At 40.7% G+C, this 21,271-nt stretch overlaps 1 protein-coding gene across 3 annotated transcripts in view; it reads left to right on the top strand.

The window, feature by feature from the left end:
- Nucleotides 1-21,271, top strand: part of LOC117347043 (parathyroid hormone/parathyroid hormone-related peptide receptor-like) — a 95,380-nt gene that overhangs the window by 38,329 nt on the left and 35,780 nt on the right. For all 3 annotated transcript variants that reach the window (XM_033917351.1, XM_033917350.1, XM_033917352.1), the window contains exon 8: nucleotides 272-332. In XM_033917351.1, the coding sequence (XP_033773242.1) occupies nucleotides 272-332 (61 nt within the window). The remainder of the gene's footprint in view (nucleotides 1-271; nucleotides 333-21,271) is intronic.

Genomic DNA, 21,271 nt, shown 5'->3' with positions numbered 1-21,271 from the left:
CAAGCAGGTTTCTGTGACCCTTTACCCCTCTCCTATCATACATTCTATGGTGGAATTTCATGTACCTGTGGATTGTTTCCAATAAATCCTGCTCACCATCTTCCCTGTCTTGTCAGTGGTCCAAGGTGCGCTACTACCCAAGGCGTCGTTCATCCTTACTACGCCACTGTCTAACAGAACTAAGAGCTGCTTTTGTTTGCCAGTTCCTTTGAATTGTGTCCCATTAATTGATATATTTTTTCTTCAAACCTCCTCTCTTCCTTTTTTCCAGGTCTTCCTGCTGTGTTTGTGTCTGTTTGGGCCAGTGTGAGAGTTTCTTTGGCAGATACACAGTACGTAATAATTGCACTCCCGATTTCCACAAACCCAAAGAACAGAAGAATGTTAGGAGCAGAAAACCACTGCTTGTTCAAACTAGTTCCCAAAGACATCAGAGTATAGTGGGCAATCAGTATCTTTGGGGGTACTCTAAAGTAGCTCAGATTCATCATTTACAATATCATTGTGACAGCACTTCACTGTATCAGAGTAAGGTCATTACACAGGTCAACACATCATTTTCATCAGAGTTAATGTTGGGTGGTTTGGTAGTATTTTTCATGCTGATTTCAAATCTGTGTTTAGTTTTTCACTAGCACGTCACCTTTTTGTAATGAGGCTCATTATATATAATTATAAACATTAATTGGGCGATATAGCATGCATTTATAGGATAAACATATAAGGAGGGTTAACAACAGTTGTCTTTGTTTTTTTATGCTATAGATGGTGATTAATATCAGTCTTTATCATGCCAAGACATTATACTAATCATCCAGATAGTTTCTGTTATGTCTGTGGTTCATTCACAAAAGCACAACATAGCCTAATTACCGTAGATCAGTATACAAATTGTACTTTGGCTGTCCACTGGGTGATCAGATAAGTCTTGGGCTCCACATATTATCTGTACCAGTTTTTCCAATGGACTTCATGACTACCTCAATCGACGAAAGGCAGCAATGTCATTTGCAATCCCAATGAGGGAACCACGAGACCGTATCAAACATTGCTACTTTTGCCTTGTGAACCCAAGTGGATTCTCAGCTAAAACTAAGCACAAAATTATTTATCCTATTCTGGATTCTGCTATTAGGCATGCTCCTCATGAAGACTCACTGCCTATCCCTGTACCTCCACAAGGTGGACTTGCTTCTGTGGAACACGATGAGGAATGTGATGATGATGCAGCAGCTGGTCACAATCCAGAATTATCTGATCCTGATTATATGAATGATGACGATTCAGAACCAGAGACCTTTACACAAGCTGAGCTCAATGATTTTATTTGTGATCTAAATCTTTCAAAAGAAAAAGCAGAACTTCTTGCTTCAAGGCTTAAGCAAACGCACTTGCTTGCAAAAGATGCTAATATTACTCATTACAGAAAAAAAGAATCATAACTTAAACAACATTCTTCACTGTAAATGGCTCATTGTGCTTTTGTCATGATGTCAACAGTCTCTTTAACAGTTTGTCACAAGTGCATTGTCCAGATGAATGGCGTCTCTTCATTGATTCTTCACAGAGAAGCTTGAAGGCAGTGTTATTGCACAACGGAAATTCCAAACCAAATAAACCAATTGCCCATTCTGCTCATCTAAAGGAGTCATATGAGAATATGAAGAATTTACTAGAAGCAATCAGTTATAAAACACACCAGTGGAACATCTGTGGTGATCTGAAGGTCACTGGCATGCTAATGGGAATGCAAGGAGGATTCACTAAATACTGCTGTTTCCTGTGCTTGTGGGATAGCAGATCTACAGCTGAACATTATGTCAAGCGTGTCTGGCAGCTGAGGGATGCCTATAAGCCAGGGACAAGCAGTTTGAAATTTATGCCATTGGTGAATCCTCATAAAATATTTCTTCCACCTCTTCATATCAAGCTGGGGTTGATGAAGAACCTGGTAAAGGCCATGGGCAAAGCAAACTCACCAGTTTTTCCAATATCTTGTTAAGAAATTTCCAAAAATCTGCACTGCAAAACTGAAGGAAGGGATATTTATAGGCCCACCAATCAAGTCCGTTATGCAGGATGAAGATTTTAAGCAATCACTCTCAGCAGCTGAACTTGAAGCTTGGGAGGCATTCAAGTGATTAGTGGAAAACATTCTGGGCAACCATAAGTCTCCTTCATACAAGGAAAGAGTTCAGAACCTCCTTGACACATATCAGAAACATGGCTGTCGCATGTCATTAAAAATACACTTTTTGCACTCACAACTTGACTTTTTTTTTTTTCAGGAAAATCTTGGTATGGCGAGTGATGAGCAAGGAGAATGTTTTCACCAGGACATTCAGTTAATGGAGCGTCACTACCAAGGTTTCTGGAATGAGAGTATGATGGCCGACTACTGCTAGATGTTGTGCTGTGACAATCTAGACACAACTCACAAAAATAAATCATACTCTAAGCATTTTTGAATAAATTTTGGTTGCTAAGTGACACAGTCCAGTATAATTATGCTATGCTGTATGCTTATTTGACTTTGGACCGAAGATACTGCAACATTTCTTTAAGTAGATGCTGCAATTCTAAAAATCCTATATGCTATAAACTAACATTAGTCATAACTTTAAAAGTTTACGTGAATAAAAAAAAACTAATAACAGATCTGAAATCAGCATGAAAAACTGATTTAGAAAAATGTGCTATGTTGTCAGATGATTCAGAAAAAAAATTTTTTGTTGCCTTGTGAGACTTTGAAGCAACAGATGAGACTTTAGAAGCCAATGAAAAAAGAAATGCAAAAGTGGAACAGAGTGCAAAGGTCTGTAAAATAGAAGAAACACACCTACTGTCTACTTATCCTTTTAACGGAGAAAATATGTTGCTAGGGCAAGTGAAGATTTCAAGGTGTTAAATTATTATTTCACCATTCAAAACCAGAACTAATATTTGAAGAAAATGTAGCGAGATCCAAACACATCCCTACAAATAATTATGACGTTGTAAACAATTGCAAATGCACAATGCACAATATTCAGAGCTACTTATCCAGGTTGCACGTACTTGAACCATATAATATCACAGATAAATGCCACTGACCAAGGTCAGCTGCATTATCTCGATAATACCACAAGTTTCAAGTTTAATGAGATTTTTGATTAATCGCTTAATCTTGTTTCTAAGCGATGAACATAATAAAATTACAATATTTAGGGAACAATACAATACTTAACAATGAAATAAGTCCGGGAGGACTTGTGACAAACTTAACATATCCATAAACACAAGGAAAGAAAGGAAAGTGAAATACAAAATCATTAAAGAAAGCAAAACAATCAGGGAAAAAACATAAGGCAGGGAAAACAGAAAGTAGCCATAATATTAAACAATAAAAAATAAAAGTTTTCAAGACCACCTAGTGTTGTACTATTCAGAAAGTCTTAAATTATAGAAACAGAGTAAAATGAAGGCAGATGAAAGCCATATAGCCTTTCTAGTCTGCCTATCCCTGCCATCCACTATCCTTTCTTCTTCCTTAAGATATCCAATGTACTTGTCCCATGCTTTCTTGAATTCAGATACACTTCATCTCCACCACTTCTACCGGGAGGCCGTTCCATGCATTCACTACCCTTTCTGTGAAAAAGTGTTTCTGATGTTGCTTCTTGGTCTGTCCCTATTCACCTTCACCCTATACCCCCTCATTCCAGAGTTTCCTTTCAAATGAGAGACTTGCCTCATATGTATTTATGCCACATGGGTATTTAAATATCTCTATCATATCTCCCCTCTCCCACCTTTCCTCCAAAGTATACATATTGAGATCCTTATCTGTCCCCATACATTTTATGATGACCATTGACCATTTTAGCAGCCATCATATTTATAAATTTGTGAAGATGCGGTCTCCAGAACTGTACACAAAATTTCAAATGAGGTCTCACCAGAGTCTTATCATCACCTCCTTTTTCCTACTGGCCATTTCTCTCCCTATTATTTGATTTATCTGAATTCCCACACTGAATATTGCACTGGTCACTGGTAAACTTGGATATTCAATGCCAGTGTCTGGATAGAAGGTGGCATTGAATATTCAGGCTTAAAAAGAATGTAGACCACGGATTTTCAATATTGATCCAGTAGTTTTCAATACTTTTCAACTGAAAGGAAGCTCTTGAATGAGGGAAGAACTCAGTTGTGTAACAAGGGGGCAGGTGGGTGGACCAGCCTGGGTGCTGACAGGGCAGGACATTGGCACCTGTCCTCTTCCCCAAGCTCTTCCCTGCCACCTTGACGTTGCTACGCCCCCTCCGCTATCTCTTGAAATGCACCAGGAAGTGACATTAGAAGGAAAACTCAGCTGGTGCGAGAAGAAAGTAACCAGCCTGCTTACTGCCAGCAAAGATGTAAAGGTGTACTGGGGGGCAGCAATATCAGGATAGTGGAACAGTGTGCATTTGCGTGGTAAGGCTGGGTGCCTCCGCCCTGGGTGCCAACTTCCCTTGTTACACCACTGGATGAAGGTGAAAGGTGACAGACTTGAGGAATACCGTTTTACAGAAAGGATGGTAGATATATGGAATAACTTCCCAGCAGAAGTAGTGGAGATGAAAATTGTGAATTCAAGAAATCATGGTACTTAATGGTAACTGGTGCCTACCATATTTTTCACTCCATAAGACACACTTTTTTCCCTCAAAAAAGTGGGTGGAAATAAGGGTGCATCTTATGGAGCAAATACCATGCACCCCCCCCCCCCCCCGTACCTTTCTGTAATCCCGGTGGTCCAGCGCTGCATTGGCAGGCTCCCCACCTGGACGGCTACCCAACTCAACCATCTGCTGTGGCAGCTAGAGGCAGGTGCGAGCCCCGAGTGTGCCTGCCTGGTCCTGTGCCTCTGTTTGATTGCTGCTGTCAGCTTCTGCGAGTCTTGCGAGAACCGACAACACCATTCAGGCGGTGGCACAGGACCAGGCAGGCACGCTCGGGGCTTGCGCCTGCCTTTCACTTCCGTGGCAGATAGGGAATCGGGCGGCCATCCAGCGGGAGAGTCTGCTGTTCTAGCACTGGACCGAGCTGACGGCACTATTCGGGTGGTAGCACAGGACCAGGCTCGGGGCTCACACCTGCCTCTTGCTGCCGCGGCAGATGGAGACTTGGGCAGCTGTCCAGCGGGGGAGCCTGCCGATGCAGCACTGAACTGCCAGGGGGGAGGGAGGGGGGTCCTGCAGAAAGGTACTGGGGAAGTGGCTTACTCCTGCCAGAATTACGGTAAATTAATCACTTGTTTAAATTTGCAACAAATGTAAAGCTAAGGCAAGAGGTCTTGTGCTGGACATGTGAATTGCTTTAAAAAAAAAAAGAGGAAATAAAAATTTAAATGTATCAGAGATGTGCATTTTCCAAAGCTGAGCAAGAAACAGAAAGACTTCCCTGCCTGCCCTTTGCCCTGTCCCGGCCTACCACTAGACCACAAGAGAGTGTAGGAGTGTGTGGCGCAGTGCTTGGATCTACAGCCTCAGCACCCTGGGGTTGTGGGTTCAAACCCCGCGCTGCTCCTTGTGACCCTGGGCAAGTCACTTAATCCTCCATAGCCCCAGGTACGTTAGATAGATTGTGAGCCCACTGGGACAGAAAGGGAAAAATGCTTGAATACCTGATTGTAAAAACCACTTAGATAACCTTGATAGGTGGTATATAAAATCCTAATAAACTTGAAACTTGAAAGGGAAAGGGGACAGAGCCTGGCAGGGAGAATTTGGTTCAGAATGTTTTTTTCTTGTTTTCCTTCTCTAAATCTAGGGTGTGTCTTATGGTCAGGTGCGTCTTATGGAGCGAAAAATACGGTAATTGAACAATTAAGTTAGGTACTCAACTGGAACTATTCTATAGAATCTGGAGGTATATTTATTTATTTTAGTTATTCATTCACACTTTCTATACCACTACAAATGTACAAGCCAGAACTGAGCAGTTTACAATCTAAATTTATGAAATAAAAGTAAAGAATGCCATCATGCATATAGGAAAGAATATCAGTCATACAGAGTTATACATAGGATAAAGCTTGAGCACTTTAGGTTAACTCTGTTAAATCTCTGTTTTGTACCAGCCTTGTTGGAAATTAAAGATTAATCAGTGGCCCTTTAGATAACTATTGTTCTGTTAAGTAAATTGTGCTAACCTCTGCTCACCTCACCCAACTTTGTAAGCACCTGGTCAGTGAGGCAAGCTCTACTGCAAGCAAAACTGTAAGTTGTCCTAATTTATAATAGCCTCAGAGATCATTTTCACAGCTAACACTGTCCACAGATCTCCATCTACCCCTCAGCTTGCACTCTACAAAATTTGCTACCACTCATCTTCAATTATTTCCAATAAGAGAAATCTATTGATGATTGTGGTTACTAGGTTCAGACTAGAGAATGACAAGGGGACACATTTTCCCCGTTCCCGCAGGAACTCAATTTCCCCGTCCATGCGAGTTTTGTCGCTGTCCCTGTCCCTTCCCCATTCCCATAAGCTATGCCATAACCTCATAAGCCTCAAACACATATGATTTTAAAGTGTTAGAGCCTTGTAACAATGAGGACAGAGCTTGCAGGAATGGAACAGGGACAGGAAAATCCGTTTCCGTGGGTACGGGGAAAAATTTGTCTCCGTGTAATTCTCTAGTTCAGACCTTTTTCATCAAGTAACCTCTTCATTTAAACAAAAGATTACTAATTACTTTACTTTATTTTATATACCTTAAAGCAGGAGACCTGTATATCATAGTATTCTTCTGCAATACTTTTTATCAGCCTAAATTAGGGTCAGATTCAAGTTTTAAGTTTCAAGTTTATTAAAAAAAAATTTTAAACCGCTTAATCAGTTTTCTAAGAGGTGTACAATATAAAATTACATAAAAACATATTAAAACAAGGGATACTGGATAAAATCCAAGTGTCATAATAAAGCACTAATAAAACGTGTGGATTTACTTCAAACAATAGGAAAGTGGGGAAGAACTACAATCGTTAAAGAAGAGTGCGACATAAAGGGAAAGTACAATAGGTTAGGGTAAAAAGTAACAATTTGATCTAAATTTTGTCCTTAATAGGACAGTTGTTATCCAAAAGCGTCCTGGAACAGGAATGTTTTTAGTTTTGCTTTAAATTGTTTTAAATCAGACTCATTGCGCAAATGGTTGGGCAACGAATTCCAGAAAGTAGGGGCAGTGACGGCAAAATTATTGGAGCGCAACGTATTAATCAATTTTAAAGAAGGTATAACAAGAAAATTCTGAGACGTTGAACGAAGAGATTTTAAAGTACTGTAGGGAATTAAAAGTCTGTTGATGAACTCTGGTTGGTTGTTTAATTTTGTTGTAAATGTTAAAAGTAGGATTTTATAACTGATTCTATGTTCAACTGGTAACCAGTGTGCACTAATCAGTAAGGGTGAGACGTGATTGTATTTCTTTGTGCCACAAATGATCTTAATAGCTATGTTTTGTACAATCTGAAGCCGTCTAATTTCCTTTTTTCTAATGCCCTTATACAGGGCGTTACAATAGTCTATACAAGAGATTACTAGGGAGTGGATCAGTGTGTTCAAGGAGGCTGGTTCAAGCAACTTAGCAAGGGAACGTATCATCCTGAGTCGATAGAAACATTTCTGAACGACCGTGCTAATATGAAAATGATAAGAAAATTTACTGTCGAAAGTAACTCCTAATAGTTTTAAAGTAGGGACAATTTTGATAGGGAGCGATTCGAGCTTCAGAGGAGCCTGAAACGTTGTTCCTTCTTTAAAAGGAAAAATCATGAGTTTTGATTTGTTGATATTGAGAGCCAGTTTGTTTGAGTCTAACCATGATTTGATTGTTCCTAATTTATGGTTAATGGAAGCTACCTCTTCCATATTGTTGAGATCAATAGGATGGATTAGTTGCACATCGTCCGCGTAAGCAAATGTGGTGAAGCCAATAGATTGATCCACCGTCAGAAGGGGCGACATTCTCTAATATCACCGGTAAAATCCATTGGGTTCCTGTAGAGCTGGCAAATTGTTTGATTTCAAAACAGCGATTGGTGTTACATGGATATCCACCATATGAGTTACATGGAAATCCACCATAATCCCATCCAATCAGTCACTTTTCTAGTGACACATGTACAGAGGCAGCAGGGGAAGCCCCGAAGCAGCCTCCTGCCGCTCAGCTGTTTGGGGTAGGAAGACTTTACTTTTTTTTTTTTTTAGTGGGCACGGTTGTTGTGCGTGTGTTACACACCCACAATATATGTCCCCATTTTTTTAAAAAGTCATATCGAACCCCCCCCCCAATGATGGACCCGCCTGATGACAACCCCCAAACAAAATAACATTGGCAGATACCCAGACCCTCCCCACCCCCCTCCCTATGAATATTGTGAGGAGGAATGCCCTTCTTACCTTGGTAGCAACCCAGACCCCCTCCCCCCTCCTATACCCCCTCCCCCCCCCTTCCCCTCTCCCATCCTCAAGAACAGGAAAAAATAGAGCTCAAAGCTACTGGAGCAGTAGCCAATAAGAGGTGAAAAGTAGTGGTGGTTGGTGATTCCCTTCTGAGAGGTACAGAGGCACCCAACTCACCTAGACATAATGTCAAGAGAAGTGTGTTTTCTGCCTGGTGCAAAGATTCGAGATGTAACAGAAAATTTGCCAAGACTCATCATGCCTAAGGGCAGTTATCCTATGATGCTTATCCATGTGGAACAAATGATATTGCTAAACATCTAATTGAATATATCAAAAGTGACATCATAGTCCTTGGACAAAGGATGAAGCAATTAGGTACACAGACGAAGTTCTCGTCGATCCTTCCTGTCTTAGGTAAAGGTCAAATGAGAAAAACTTGCATCATGGAGCTGAATGCTTGGCTGCGTAGATGGTGCAGACGTGAGCACTTTGGATTCTTAGACCATGGAATGATTTTCCTAGACCTGCTCAGAAGATGGTGTCCATCTATCTAAGAGACAAAATGTCTTCAGTAACAGATTGGCTAATGTACTGAAAAGGACTTTAAACTAAATTTACTGGGGATGGGTGTAAAATACCCCGAGATTACTTGATCAGACCAAAGGTCCATCTAGCCCAGTATCCCATCTTCACAGTGGCCAATCCAGCTCACAAGTATCTGGCAACATTACATGCTACTAAACCAGGGCAAGCAGTGGTCTCCCTCATGTCTATCTCAATAACAGACTATGGACTTGTCCAAACCTTTTTTAAAACAAGCTACATTAACAGCTCTTACCACATCCTCTGGCAATGCATTCCAGAGCTTAACTATTCTCTGATTGACAAAATATGTCCTATTGGTTTTAAAAGTATTTCCCTGTAACTTCGAGTGTCCCCTAGTCTTTGTAAATTTTGATGGAGTAAAAAAATAAAAAATAAAAAAATCGATCCACTTAAGAACATAAGAATTGCTGCTGCTGGGTCAGACCAGTGGTCCATCGTGCCCAGCAGTCCGCTCCTGCGGTGGCCCTTAGATCAAAGACCCAGTGCCCTAACTGAAACTAGCCTTATCTGCATATGTTCTACTTCAGCAGGAACTTGTCTAACTTTGTTGTGAATCCCTGGAGGGTGTTTTCCCCTATAACTGCTTCCAGAAGAGCGTTCCAGTTTTCTACCACTCTCTGGGTGAAGAAGAACTTCCTTACACTTGTACGGAATCTATCCCCTTTTAACTTTAGAGAGTGTCCTCTTGTTCTCTCTACCTTGGAGAGGGTGAACAACCTGTCTACCTACTAAGTCTATTCCCTTCATTATCTTGAATGTTTCAATCATGTCCCCTCTGTCTCCTCTTTTCAAGGGAGAGGAGGCCCAGTTTCTCTAATCTCTCACTGTACGGCAACTACTTCAGCCCTTTAACCATTTTAGTCACTCTTCTCTGGACTCTTTAGAGTAGTACTTGGTCCTTCTTCATGTACGGCGACCAGTGCTGGACACAGTATTCCAGGTGAGGGCGTACCATGACCCGGTACAGCTGCATAATAACCTTCTCCGATCTGTTCATGATCCTTCTTAATAATTCCTAGCAATCTGTTGGCCCTTTTCGCTGCCACCGCGCATTGTGCGAATGGCTTCATTGACTTGTTGACCAGTACTCCCAAGTATCTTTCCTGGGGGGGTCTCTCTGAGTACTGCACTGGACATCCTATATTCGTGTATAAGATTCTTGTTACCGACATGCATCACCTTACACTTATCCACATTAAACCTCATTTGCCATGTTGCTGCCCATTTCTCGAACATGTATATGTCAATTTGCAGGTCTTCACAATCCTTCTGTGTCTTCACTACTTTGAATAACTTTGTATCATCTGCAAATTTAATCACCTCACTCGTCGTACCAATTTCCAGGTCGTTTATAAATATGTTGAAGAGCACAGGTCCAAGCACCAAACCCTGTGGCACTCCATTCATGACGCTTTTCCAGTCTGAGTATTGTCCATTTACCCCCACTCTCTGTTTCCAATCCGCCAACCAGTTTTTAACGAGTATTTCACCCTCGATTCCATGGCTCGCAATTTTTCAAAATAGTCGTTCATGCGGGACTTTGTCGAACACTTTCTGAAAATTCTTATATACAATGTCGACCGGGTCACCCTTGTCAATCTGCCTGTTTACCCCCTCGAAGAAATGCAGGAAGTTCGTCAAGCAAGAACTTCTTTTGCTGAAGCTGTGCTGGCTGGTCCTCATCAGATTGTGTCTGTCAAGGTGATCAATAATGCGGTCCTTTATCAGTGCCTCTACCATCTTTCCCAGTACTGAGGTCAGACTCACCAGTCTGTAGTTTTCCAGATCTCCCCTCGAACCTTTCTTGAAGATCGGCGTAACATTCGCCACTTTCCAATCTTCTGGAATCCTTCCTGATTTGATTGACAGATTGGCTATTAGTTGAAACAGTTCAGCTATAACCCCTTTCAGTTCCTTGATTACTCACGGATAGATGCCATCAGGTCCCAGGATTTATCGTTTTTAACCCTATCAGTCTGCCTGCAAACCTCTTCTAGACTCACCGTCAACCCTGTTAGTTTCCATCTTCGTTTCCTGTGTATAGCCTGTCGGCTTCCAGTATGTTGTGAATATTCTCTTCGATAAATACAGTCGCAAAAAATATGTTCAGATTGTCGGCAATGGCTTTGCCCTCCTTTAGCACTCCCTTTATTCCATGGTCATCCAATGCCGCCATCGCTTCCTTTTTGCCTCTTTGGCTATATTTTCCTCGTAGTCTCTTTTGGCACCTCTTACCACCTTATGGCACCTGCTTTGATGTTGTTTGTGCTTTTTCCAGTTTTTGACTTTTTCATTCCTTAAACAAAGTCTTCTTGTCTCTAAACGCTTCCTTCACCGCTACAGTGAACCACTCCGGTTCCTTGTTCTTTTTCCTCTTGGATCCCTTGTTGATACGCGGTATATGTGGTTCACAGAGAACCATAATTGGGATGTAGTTATACCTGTCCATAATCTATTCAAGAGGATGTTACTGGCCAGACTTTATGGTAGGTATCCTGCAAAGGGATGGTTGGTTAGGCTGTAGTGAGCTTGGATGGCAACCTTAGCATTTGGAACCTAGGACAATACCATGTGGACTTTACAGTCTATGACCCAGAAATATCAAAGAAGAGATAAGTTAATTTAATCATGTATTTTTAATGGGTATAACTAATGGGCAGACTGATCTTTATCTGCCATTATGATCAATTTTGGTATGTACCACTCGTAACTTCTTTCTCCTTGCTGTTCGCAACTCTATGATCAATTTGGCATGTAACCACTTATAATTTGTTCTAACCAATGTGAACCGCCTAGAACTCTTCTGGGTATGGCGGTATACAAAAATAAAGTTATTATTATTATTATTTACTATGTTACTATGATAGGATAAGTAAAAAGGGTGGACGAGTGGCATTGTATGTTAAGAATAATATTAAAGTGACAGAATTGCAAGATATAGGGGGTAAAGAAGCGCTGTGTATTAATCTGGAAAGAGGGAATGGAAAATGTATTTACGAATTAAGGTCTGCAGAGGATTGCCAGTGCTGTAGCGATTCTAACAGGCTGCCGATGGCTTCAGCTGAATGTTTCCTCTATCGTGGTCCATCCCAGACCAAAACAGGATGTCACATCAGAGGAGGGGCGGGACCACATCGAGGGAATGTGCAGCTGAGGCAGACAGCAGCCTGTTAGAATTGCTACAGCACCAGTGATCCTCTGTAGGCAGTAATCTGTTTTTAAAGTAAGACCGGGAGGCCAGAAGGACGATGTGGAGAGAAGGGGAAACCATGCTGGCCTTGGGGGGGCTCCCTGGTGTAGCTATTAGAAGTACACAGAGGGAGGGGGTACAAAAAGAGGGGTATATGTTGGACTGAGGGTGGAGGGGGAAGTGAAGGGGAAGAAATAATGGGTCTGAAACAGAGAAGAGGGAGAGATGGTGGACAATGGGAGGGAGGGAAAAGAAAGGGAGAGAAGTTGGACTCAAGGGGTGGTATGGAGGGAGGGGGATAGAGATACTGAATAGGAAGGTAGTTGGGAAGAGAAAGATGCTGGATGAAAGGGTAGTTGAGAAAAGGAGAGATGGTGGATCTGGGGATAGTGGGATCCATTGCTGCAGCTACTCTTTCATTCTTTGGGCCGCCGTCAGCATAAGTGAGGTAAACATGCTGACTTCTGCGGCTTGAAGCTTTCCCTTTGCTACTGCTTCCTGGTTCCGCTTAGACGCAAAGCAACAACAGAGAGAAAACTCATGCTGCCGGTGGCCTGAAAAGCGGATCCCTTGGAGGAGAGGTACACAGGGGCATCACTGGAGGATTGTGGGGGGCGTGGGAGTGGTCTTTAGAGAAATGCTGGACTGTGGGTATGGAGATGAAAAAAAGGAAAGATGTCAGACTTCTGGGGAAGGGAAGGGAAAACAGAGGGGAGGACAGAGATGGAAGATGGATGGTGAGCACAGAGAAAAAAGAAAACGTCAAATGAGCAGGAGTATCTGGCAAGCGAGTTATCAGAAGACAAACAGAAACCAGAGTCTGGGACCAACATGATTTGAATAATAACCAGATAACAAAGGTAAAAAAATAATTTTTTGTTTTCTGATTACAATATGTCAGATCTGAAATGTGTATCCTGCCAGAGCTGGTGTTAGTGAGCATGAGCTGTAACATAATAGGGAGAGGAAGTCTTTTTTGTATATTTTGTTTACACCACAGCGCCAGTGAAGGTAGGAGAGGGCAGAGGGGGTGGGGTGGGTGAAGAGGCTACAAAATAAACCCATCAGGACATTTGAAAAAAATCCACCCAATCGGGCAGGAAAAGCGAATCGAATCAAAAACGTGATTCAATAGGCTGAATTGAATCGAAAATTTTTTCCTTGAATCGGGCAGTACTAGTAAATAGTGGGGGTCCCCAGGGTCTGACCTGGGACTGCTGCTTTTTAACATATTTATCAATGATCTAGAGATGGGAATAACTAGTTAGATAATTAAATTTACTGATGACACAAAATTGTTCAAAGTTGTTAAATCGCAAAAGGTTTGTAACAACTTGCAAGAGGACCTTGTGAGACTGGAAGTCTGGGCGTCAAAATGGCAGATGATGTTTAATATTAGCAAGTACAAAGTGATGCATGTGGGAAGGAAGAACCTGAACTGCTGGGCTCTGTGTAAGGAGTCACTGTCCAGGAAGAGGATCTAGGTGTCGTTGTTGAGGATATGTTGACACTCTCAGCTCAATGTGCGGTGGCAGCTAAGAAAGCAAATAGAATGTTAGGCATTATCAGAAAAGGAATGGAAAACAAAGATGAAAATCTTATAATACCCTTGCATCGCTCTATGGTACGCCCCCACCTCGAATACTGTGTGCAGTTCTGGTCACCATATCTCAAAAAAGATATAGCGGAATTAGAAAAGGTACAGAGAAGGGTGACAAAAATTATAAAAAGGATATGATGACTTCCTTTTGAGGAAAGGCTAAAGTGGCTAGGGCTCTTCAGCTTGGAATAGAAAGGGTAGATGTGAATTGCTTGTTCACTCTTTCCAAAAATACTAGGACTAGGGGACATGCGATGAACTACTACTACTATTAATTATTTCTATATGAAGCTACTAAGTAGTAGATTTAAAGCAAACCAGAGAAAAATATTTCTTCACACAACGTGTAATTAAACTCTGGAATTCATTGCCAGAGAATGTGGTGAAATCAGTTAGCTTAGCGGGGTTTAAAAAAGGTTTGGATAATTTCCTAAAAGAGAAGGCTATAGGAATCGAATATGTGATTGGGAAGTTAACCTCATGTATGTACAACATTGAAAATTAGATGCAGAACCATGGATTATTACTAAATTTCCAGAAAACAGAGGTTATGTTTGTTGGAAAAGATGAAAAATTATTGCAGATTAGAGAAATAAAATTAGATGTTGTAAAATTGCCAATATTGACACACATGAGGTTGCTAGGCATAATGTTGGATACTGTCACAGGGAAGGCCCTGTGACTGTGAAGGATAGCAGGAAAACACCTGTTCATAGCGTCAGGCAAAGGAAAATAAAACCCCTAAATGGAATAACACCACCAACACCTCCACCCAGAACCAGGGTAAGGGAAGTTCTAATAGTGAGCAGCCTAATACCCATTTGCTTTCACCTAGAATTGGGTTAAGGAATGTGGATCAAAAAGCTAAGGGAACCAATAGAGCTATGGATACTGTTCCTAGTGTGAACAGTTATCAGGTGACTCACAACATTCATGGGGGACCCAGTTTGAGGCAACACTGTGAACATTCTAGTCACCTCTTTAGCAGGGAACAGGGCACACCTGTAGCTCATTATCCTGAGGCTTATAAGGGCCAGCAGCAGTGCTCACAAAGGAGGCAGCCACTAAACCAACCCAAGCTGGAGAGGAAACACTGTAATGAAGGAAGACCAGTTCCTGGGACTAGAAGCGGCATACCTCAACAGAATACATAGGTCAGATCTACTCCTAATGTGTGAAGATTTTCTGAGTGAAACTTCTGAGAATAATGAGTATTTAGACCCTGAAGAAGTCATGGACTTTAGTGAGGGAAATACTGAAACTGACCTGTGTGAAATGGAAACTGATATTGTTTGAACTGAGGTTATACTGAGATTTTGCCAAATAGCAAACTTAGAAGTTGAAATTGTTTGCTAAAGAACTAAAGGGGCAGACTGTCCAAGTAAACTCAAGTTTGGAAAGTTTACTTTAGAGTCTTAAGGCCATGTGAAAGTTTTGCAAATTACTTTTAGAAAGAACCTGTGTTTTCCTAGGCTATGGCAGTTTGCACTGCATAGCACTGGCAGTGGTCAAGGACCACAATCAACGGTCGCTGTGGGAGGAGGTCCCTTTCTGCCCTGTGCTCTGCTGTCAGAAGAGCTCAGTGGCAAATCCAGTAAGAGTTTTTGAATTAGAAAATGTTTTGAATGTTTAAAAGAAAATTGTAGTTCTAAGCTGAACGAATTCCCTGTTGTAAGAGGCATTTTTGTTCAAAGGAGCTGAACTCATAGAAGACCTGCCTTTGGGTGGGCATAGGCCTAAGGGAGGCCTTGTTTGAAATACGGTTTGACTTTCTTTTGAACCTTTTTTGAAGTGATGAGTTAAGCACTGATGAACTATAAAAGCCTGTGTGACAAAATGAAACATGTGCAAACGTATTTGAATTTTGTCTTATGGCTGGAAGGTGACAAAACCATACAGTGCTTATTTTGAACTGTCGCTATCTTTATGTCCATGAAGAAATAAAACTGTTTGAGTTTGAACTAATTCCTAATCAGGTGTTCTTATCATTTGATCCACCATTCCAGAGGGAACTGATAAAACCGCTCAGTCAGCACCGTGTGCTCTGGGCTCTCTTGGCCATACCTGCATGAGCCCGGCACAGCCTGGTGATACATAGTGACATAATGCACCTTAAGATGCAAGAACATATACCACAGGTGATCAAAAGTATTTTTTTTCAGCTAAGGCTATTAATGCGGATAAAACCAATGTTATCTAGCCAGAATTTTCAAATGATTGTACAAAGTTTGGTGATTACCAGGCTTGACTTTTGTAACTCTTTGTTGTTAGGATTGACCAAGATGAGGATACGAGCTTTGCAGATTATTCAGAATACTGCAGCAAGATTAATAACTAGAGTATCATAATGTGAACGTATCACCCCTGTACTAAAACATCTGCACTGGCTTCTGGTTTCTTACCATATAGATTATAAAATTTTGATGATTATTCATCATGTGATTTATGGGGTCACACCCTGGTATTTAGTTCAGATATTGCAGAGATATACAGCGGACCGTGCGTTACAATCCTAGGGTGTGATGAAACTTGAAACAATAGGAGAGAGCAAAGTGCATTATATGAAAACATGGACATCTGCTATTTCAACTGCAGGTCTACGGATGTGGAATTTATTTCCTGGAATTTTACGATTGTGTGGTGATAAAAATAATTTTTAAAAGATGTTAAAAGACATCTTTTTGTTCAGGCCTTTTACTAAGCAGATTACACTTTTACAAATCTAATGAAATCCTGCAGAAAAGGAAATTGATAATGTAGTCTGTTTATTTGATTCTTGGGTGTTTTCCATGTATGTGTGTTTTATGTGTTACATTTTAATTTATATGTTTTATTGTAATCTGCTTTCATTTAAAGTAGACAAGAAAATTTAAAATAAAAAAAATAAATAAGCAGCATAGAAGCTGTTTTGCTACTTGGGATCTAGCTTGGGACCTGGGTTGGCCACTATTGGAAACAGGATGACTGGGCTTGATAGACCTTTGTTCTATCACAGTATGGCAAATCTTATAGTAACATAGTAGATGACGGCAGATAAAGACCCGAATGGTCCATCCAGTCTGCCCAACCTGATTCAATTTAAAAATTTTTTTTTTTTTTTTTTTTCTTCTTAGCTATTTCTGGGCGAGAATCCAAAGCTTTACCCGGTACTGTGCTTGGGTTCCAACTGCCGAAATCTCTGTTAAGACTTACGTTCAAAGACTTACGTTCAAAGACTTACGTTCAAAGACTTACGTTCAAAGACTTATGTTCAAAGACTTATGTTCAAATGTTCTAGTGATCACAGAATGGTGAGGTTTAATATTAAAATTAGAGATGGAGGACTAACTCAAATATGAAGGTTCTAAACTTCAAAAGAACTTTATCAAGATGGGGGAATACCTCAAGGAGGAGGTAGTTAGATGGTAACAGTTTAACGTAGTAAAAAAGCAGTGGGCAAAACTGAAAGGAGCTATTCTAAAGGCACAAACCTTTTACCATAAAGGTAAAAGGAAAAGAAGGCCGTTTTGGTTTTCAAATTAGTATCTGAACAGGTGAACAAAAAAGGTTAGCCTTCATAAATTACAAGAAGTCTCAGAAAGAGGAAGACAGGCAAATAAGTGGAAAAGCTACGAGAAGTGGGAAAATCTGTCAAAAAAGCAAAGACGCAAATGGAAGACAAGATAGCCAATATGGCAAAATTGAGGAACAAAATGTTTATATATATATATATATATATATATATATATATATATATATATATATATATATATAAGAACATAAGAACATAAGAAGCGCCATCTCCGGATCAGACCTTCGGTCCATCAAGTCCGGCGATCCGCACACGCGGAGGCCCTGCCAGGTATACACCTGGCTTATTTTATAGCCAACCATATCTTTATATGCCTCTCTCAAGGAGATATGCATCTAGTTTGCTTTTGAAGCCTAGGACTGTCGATTCTGCAATAATCTCTCCTGGGAGAGTATTCCAGATGTCAACCACTCTCTGTGTTATATATTATATATATATATATATATATATATATATATACGTTTTGTCCCTCAATTTTGCCATCTTGTACAAAAAGAATGGATCTAATCCTATTTCTTACATAAGTAATCCCAAAACAACGGGGGAGAGAAAATAAAAAATATTTTAACTGACCATTCTCAAGTCCATAAAGGTTAGATCCAAAATTACAATGGATATATAAGAAAAAAAAGTCCCTCCCATTGAAGTGACTCTAGACTTCATAAGTAGGAACTGGCATCTCCGCTTCCGAGTCTCACAGGCCACATTAGGAAAAATTTGTATTTTTAGCCCTAAAAATTCTCTGTGCCTATTTTTGAAAAACAGTCTCAGGATCCACATTTTATCTGGCAAGGTAATGGCGGAATAGAAATCCCTAATGTAATGTAATGTAAAAGGAGCCCTAGGTGTTACAGTGTACACTCTAGGAAAGTTTAAGAAACATAATTTAGAAGAACATAAGAAATGGGGGCAAGATGGCGGAAGGAGTGTTAGGCTGAGAGCTTCATCGCAGAGAGCTCCACCATTACCGTTTCTTCTCCCTTTTTTCTTCAAGAAACTTACCTTCTAGCATGCCGAAGCGGAGGGGCCGAAGCGCAGTTGGAGCCTCACGGCGTTCGGGCCCAGCCGGCTTCGATTCAATGGATGAACTTCTCCGACGAATGCAGGGAATTGCGGGGGCGTTGGCACGCCCGCAGGAGACGCACCTTGGTGAGACGGAGGCGTTCTCCATGGGCCCAGACACCACCTTGAGCCCCGACGCCAGAGTGCCTCCTCCTCCTCCTCAGACCACCAGCTCCCTTAAGGTGGAGGAACCATCGGAAGGCGGTAAGGAACTCTCCCCGGAGGTCGTTGGGAGCAAAGAAGGGAACATGGTTGTGGATTCCCTGTTGTTCCAGGGGATTCCAGTGGAAACTGAGGTTTCATCATCTCCGCGGATTGCCCGTGAGCAGAGGAGCTATACCCAGGAGGGTACACTGGTTGGTGAGAATTTTTCTTCACAAGAACCTTTTTCTATATTAAAGAAGCCCCAAGAGGTAACACTTGATGCAATTTGGGACCTTGTAGCGGATCTATCTAAATCAGTTAAGCCCCAACTGTTGTAGTTGGAGCATAAGATATCTTCCCAAGAAAATGAAATTAAGAATATCAAAGTTGACTTGCAAGATTTAAAAAATTCAACAATGAATTCTTCCCAGGAAATTAAACTTTCTAAACAAATAACTGAAACACTGGTGAAAGATAATACTAATTTAAGGAGAAAATTGGAGTCTCTAGAAAACTTTTCTTGCAATAATAATCTTACATTAATTAATTTTCCTAGGGTTGCGGAGGTAACCCCTAGAGACATGTTAAAACGTTACCTAAAGGAAGTCCTGGAAATTACCGAGGAATTAATACCGCCATTCACTCAAGTGTACTATCTACCTATTAAAAGGGAAGAAAAATTAATGGAAGAAGCTCAACAGTCGCTTAATATTTCCAAGGTTTTGGAACTTTCAGATCAGGAGGTAGCAATGCCCGCAACACTTTTGCTTACAGTTGCCTTATCACCTGATAAAAATTGGTTATTGAAACTTTTCTTTAAAAATAAACAGAAAGCTTTTCTTGGGTATAAGATACAAATGTTTCCAGATCTGTCACGAGATACACAGAAACGTCGACATGAATTTCTGTTGTTAAAGCCAGGAGTTATTGCTCTTGGGGCAACCTTTTTTCTTCGTCACCCATGTAAATGTGTGATAATTTATCAAACGCAAAAATATGTATTCTTTGATCCTAGCCAACTTATAACCTTCTTGTCAATGACTTCTCTGAAAAAAGAAGAGGGAATTTGAGTACTCATTGATTGTTGATTACCTTCTCAGCCTATACAACCTTTAGTCTTCATTTTATTTTGTAATGTATATTATACTCGCTGATTCTACATGTTGCTTTCCTTATTTAGAGGACTTGAGTTAAAGTTAAGCTTTATATATATTTCTTATTAAGATAACAGATTATCTGTTTAGTATCATATTGTATTATATTTATTTTTGGCTTGACTTTACCTTTCTGTACAAGTGGATACTTGATATGTTATTGAAAAATGAAATTAAAATAATAAAAAAAAAGAAACAATTTATTACTACAAAAGTTATTCTCCAAAACTTCTATTTTCTTCCTCAAATATGTACTTTTCAAATCTCTACTAAATCTTTATCCACTTTTTCAGCATGCACTTTAGAATTCATTTCCCATTTTAGTTCCTTTAATTCTTCCTTTTGCCCATTTATTGTGCCAAGTCTTGAATTTGAGAGTTTAGAGATTTTCCTAAATTTATCAGCAGGTTCCAAAGGGAATCTAATGTCACTTCAGTGGGTTTATTTAATGTAAAAGAATGCAAACATATGGTAGAAACTCACTCATCACTTTGTTCTCTATCTTGATTGCCTTCCTCTTGATTTTGTCCCTCCTGATGTTCACTCTCCATTGATAGAATTGCCGCAAATTCTAAACTCTCCAACTTCTGTGGAGAGTTAACCAGCAGCTTCGGTATCAATGATGGACTAGCAACCAGGTTCATAGACACCTCCTCCTCCAGAGCATCTCGCTCCTGCAGCGAACTGGAACGCCACGGCTGTGGAGGCGGGGCTATCATGTCGGGGCTCAGTGTGGTATCGAGCCCTTGGAATAACGCTTCGACACCCTAACCCTAACCCTAACACCTGCATCTCCCATGGGCTAGCCCCTGACAAACTTGAGTCTCTCTGCAGGCACCATAACCGAGGAAAGAACTTCAGGGCACTGCAAGGCTCCGGCAGCACCCTTAGCTTTTCTCTTCGGCATTTTTCATTGAGTTTCCTGAATAAGAACCAACAGGAATCAGAAAAGATGACAAACGCTTCAAGGCGTCTGTTAACGTTCAATCGATCACTGCCATCTTGGATTCGAAAACTGTTCTATGTTAACGAATGAACTGCTCTATATTCACGGATAAAAGACCGAGGGTAGGATTGCAGAAAATGAACGCAAATGAGAATAGATGTGTAGTACATTCAGAAAGATTCTCAGAAGACTGAAAGGAGCTACGTAAATTAAAAATAAACAAAGCAATGGGGCCTGATGGGATACACCTGAGGGTACTCAAGGAACTTAGAGAGGTTCTGGAAGCTCTGTTGTCTCATCTTTTCAATGCTTCCTTAGAGTCTGGTGTGGTCTCTCTGTACAAGAGTGAAGATAGTGTGACGTAGTGGTCAGAGCTATAGCCTCAGCACTCTAAGGTTGTAGGTTCAAACCCCATGCTGCTCCTTGTGACCCTGGATAAGTCACTTAATCCTGCCAGGATAGATAGGGAAAATGCTTGAGTATCGGATTTGTAACCCATTCTGAGCTCCTTTGGAAAGACGGACTAAAAAACTGAATGAATGAATAAATAAATAATAATGAG

The sequence above is a fragment of the Geotrypetes seraphini genome, chromosome 13 (genome assembly GCF_902459505.1).
Source record: "Geotrypetes seraphini chromosome 13, aGeoSer1.1, whole genome shotgun sequence".
Taxonomy (NCBI): Eukaryota; Metazoa; Chordata; class Amphibia; order Gymnophiona; family Dermophiidae; genus Geotrypetes; species Geotrypetes seraphini.
This window is presented reverse-complemented; position numbering and strand designations above follow the sequence as displayed.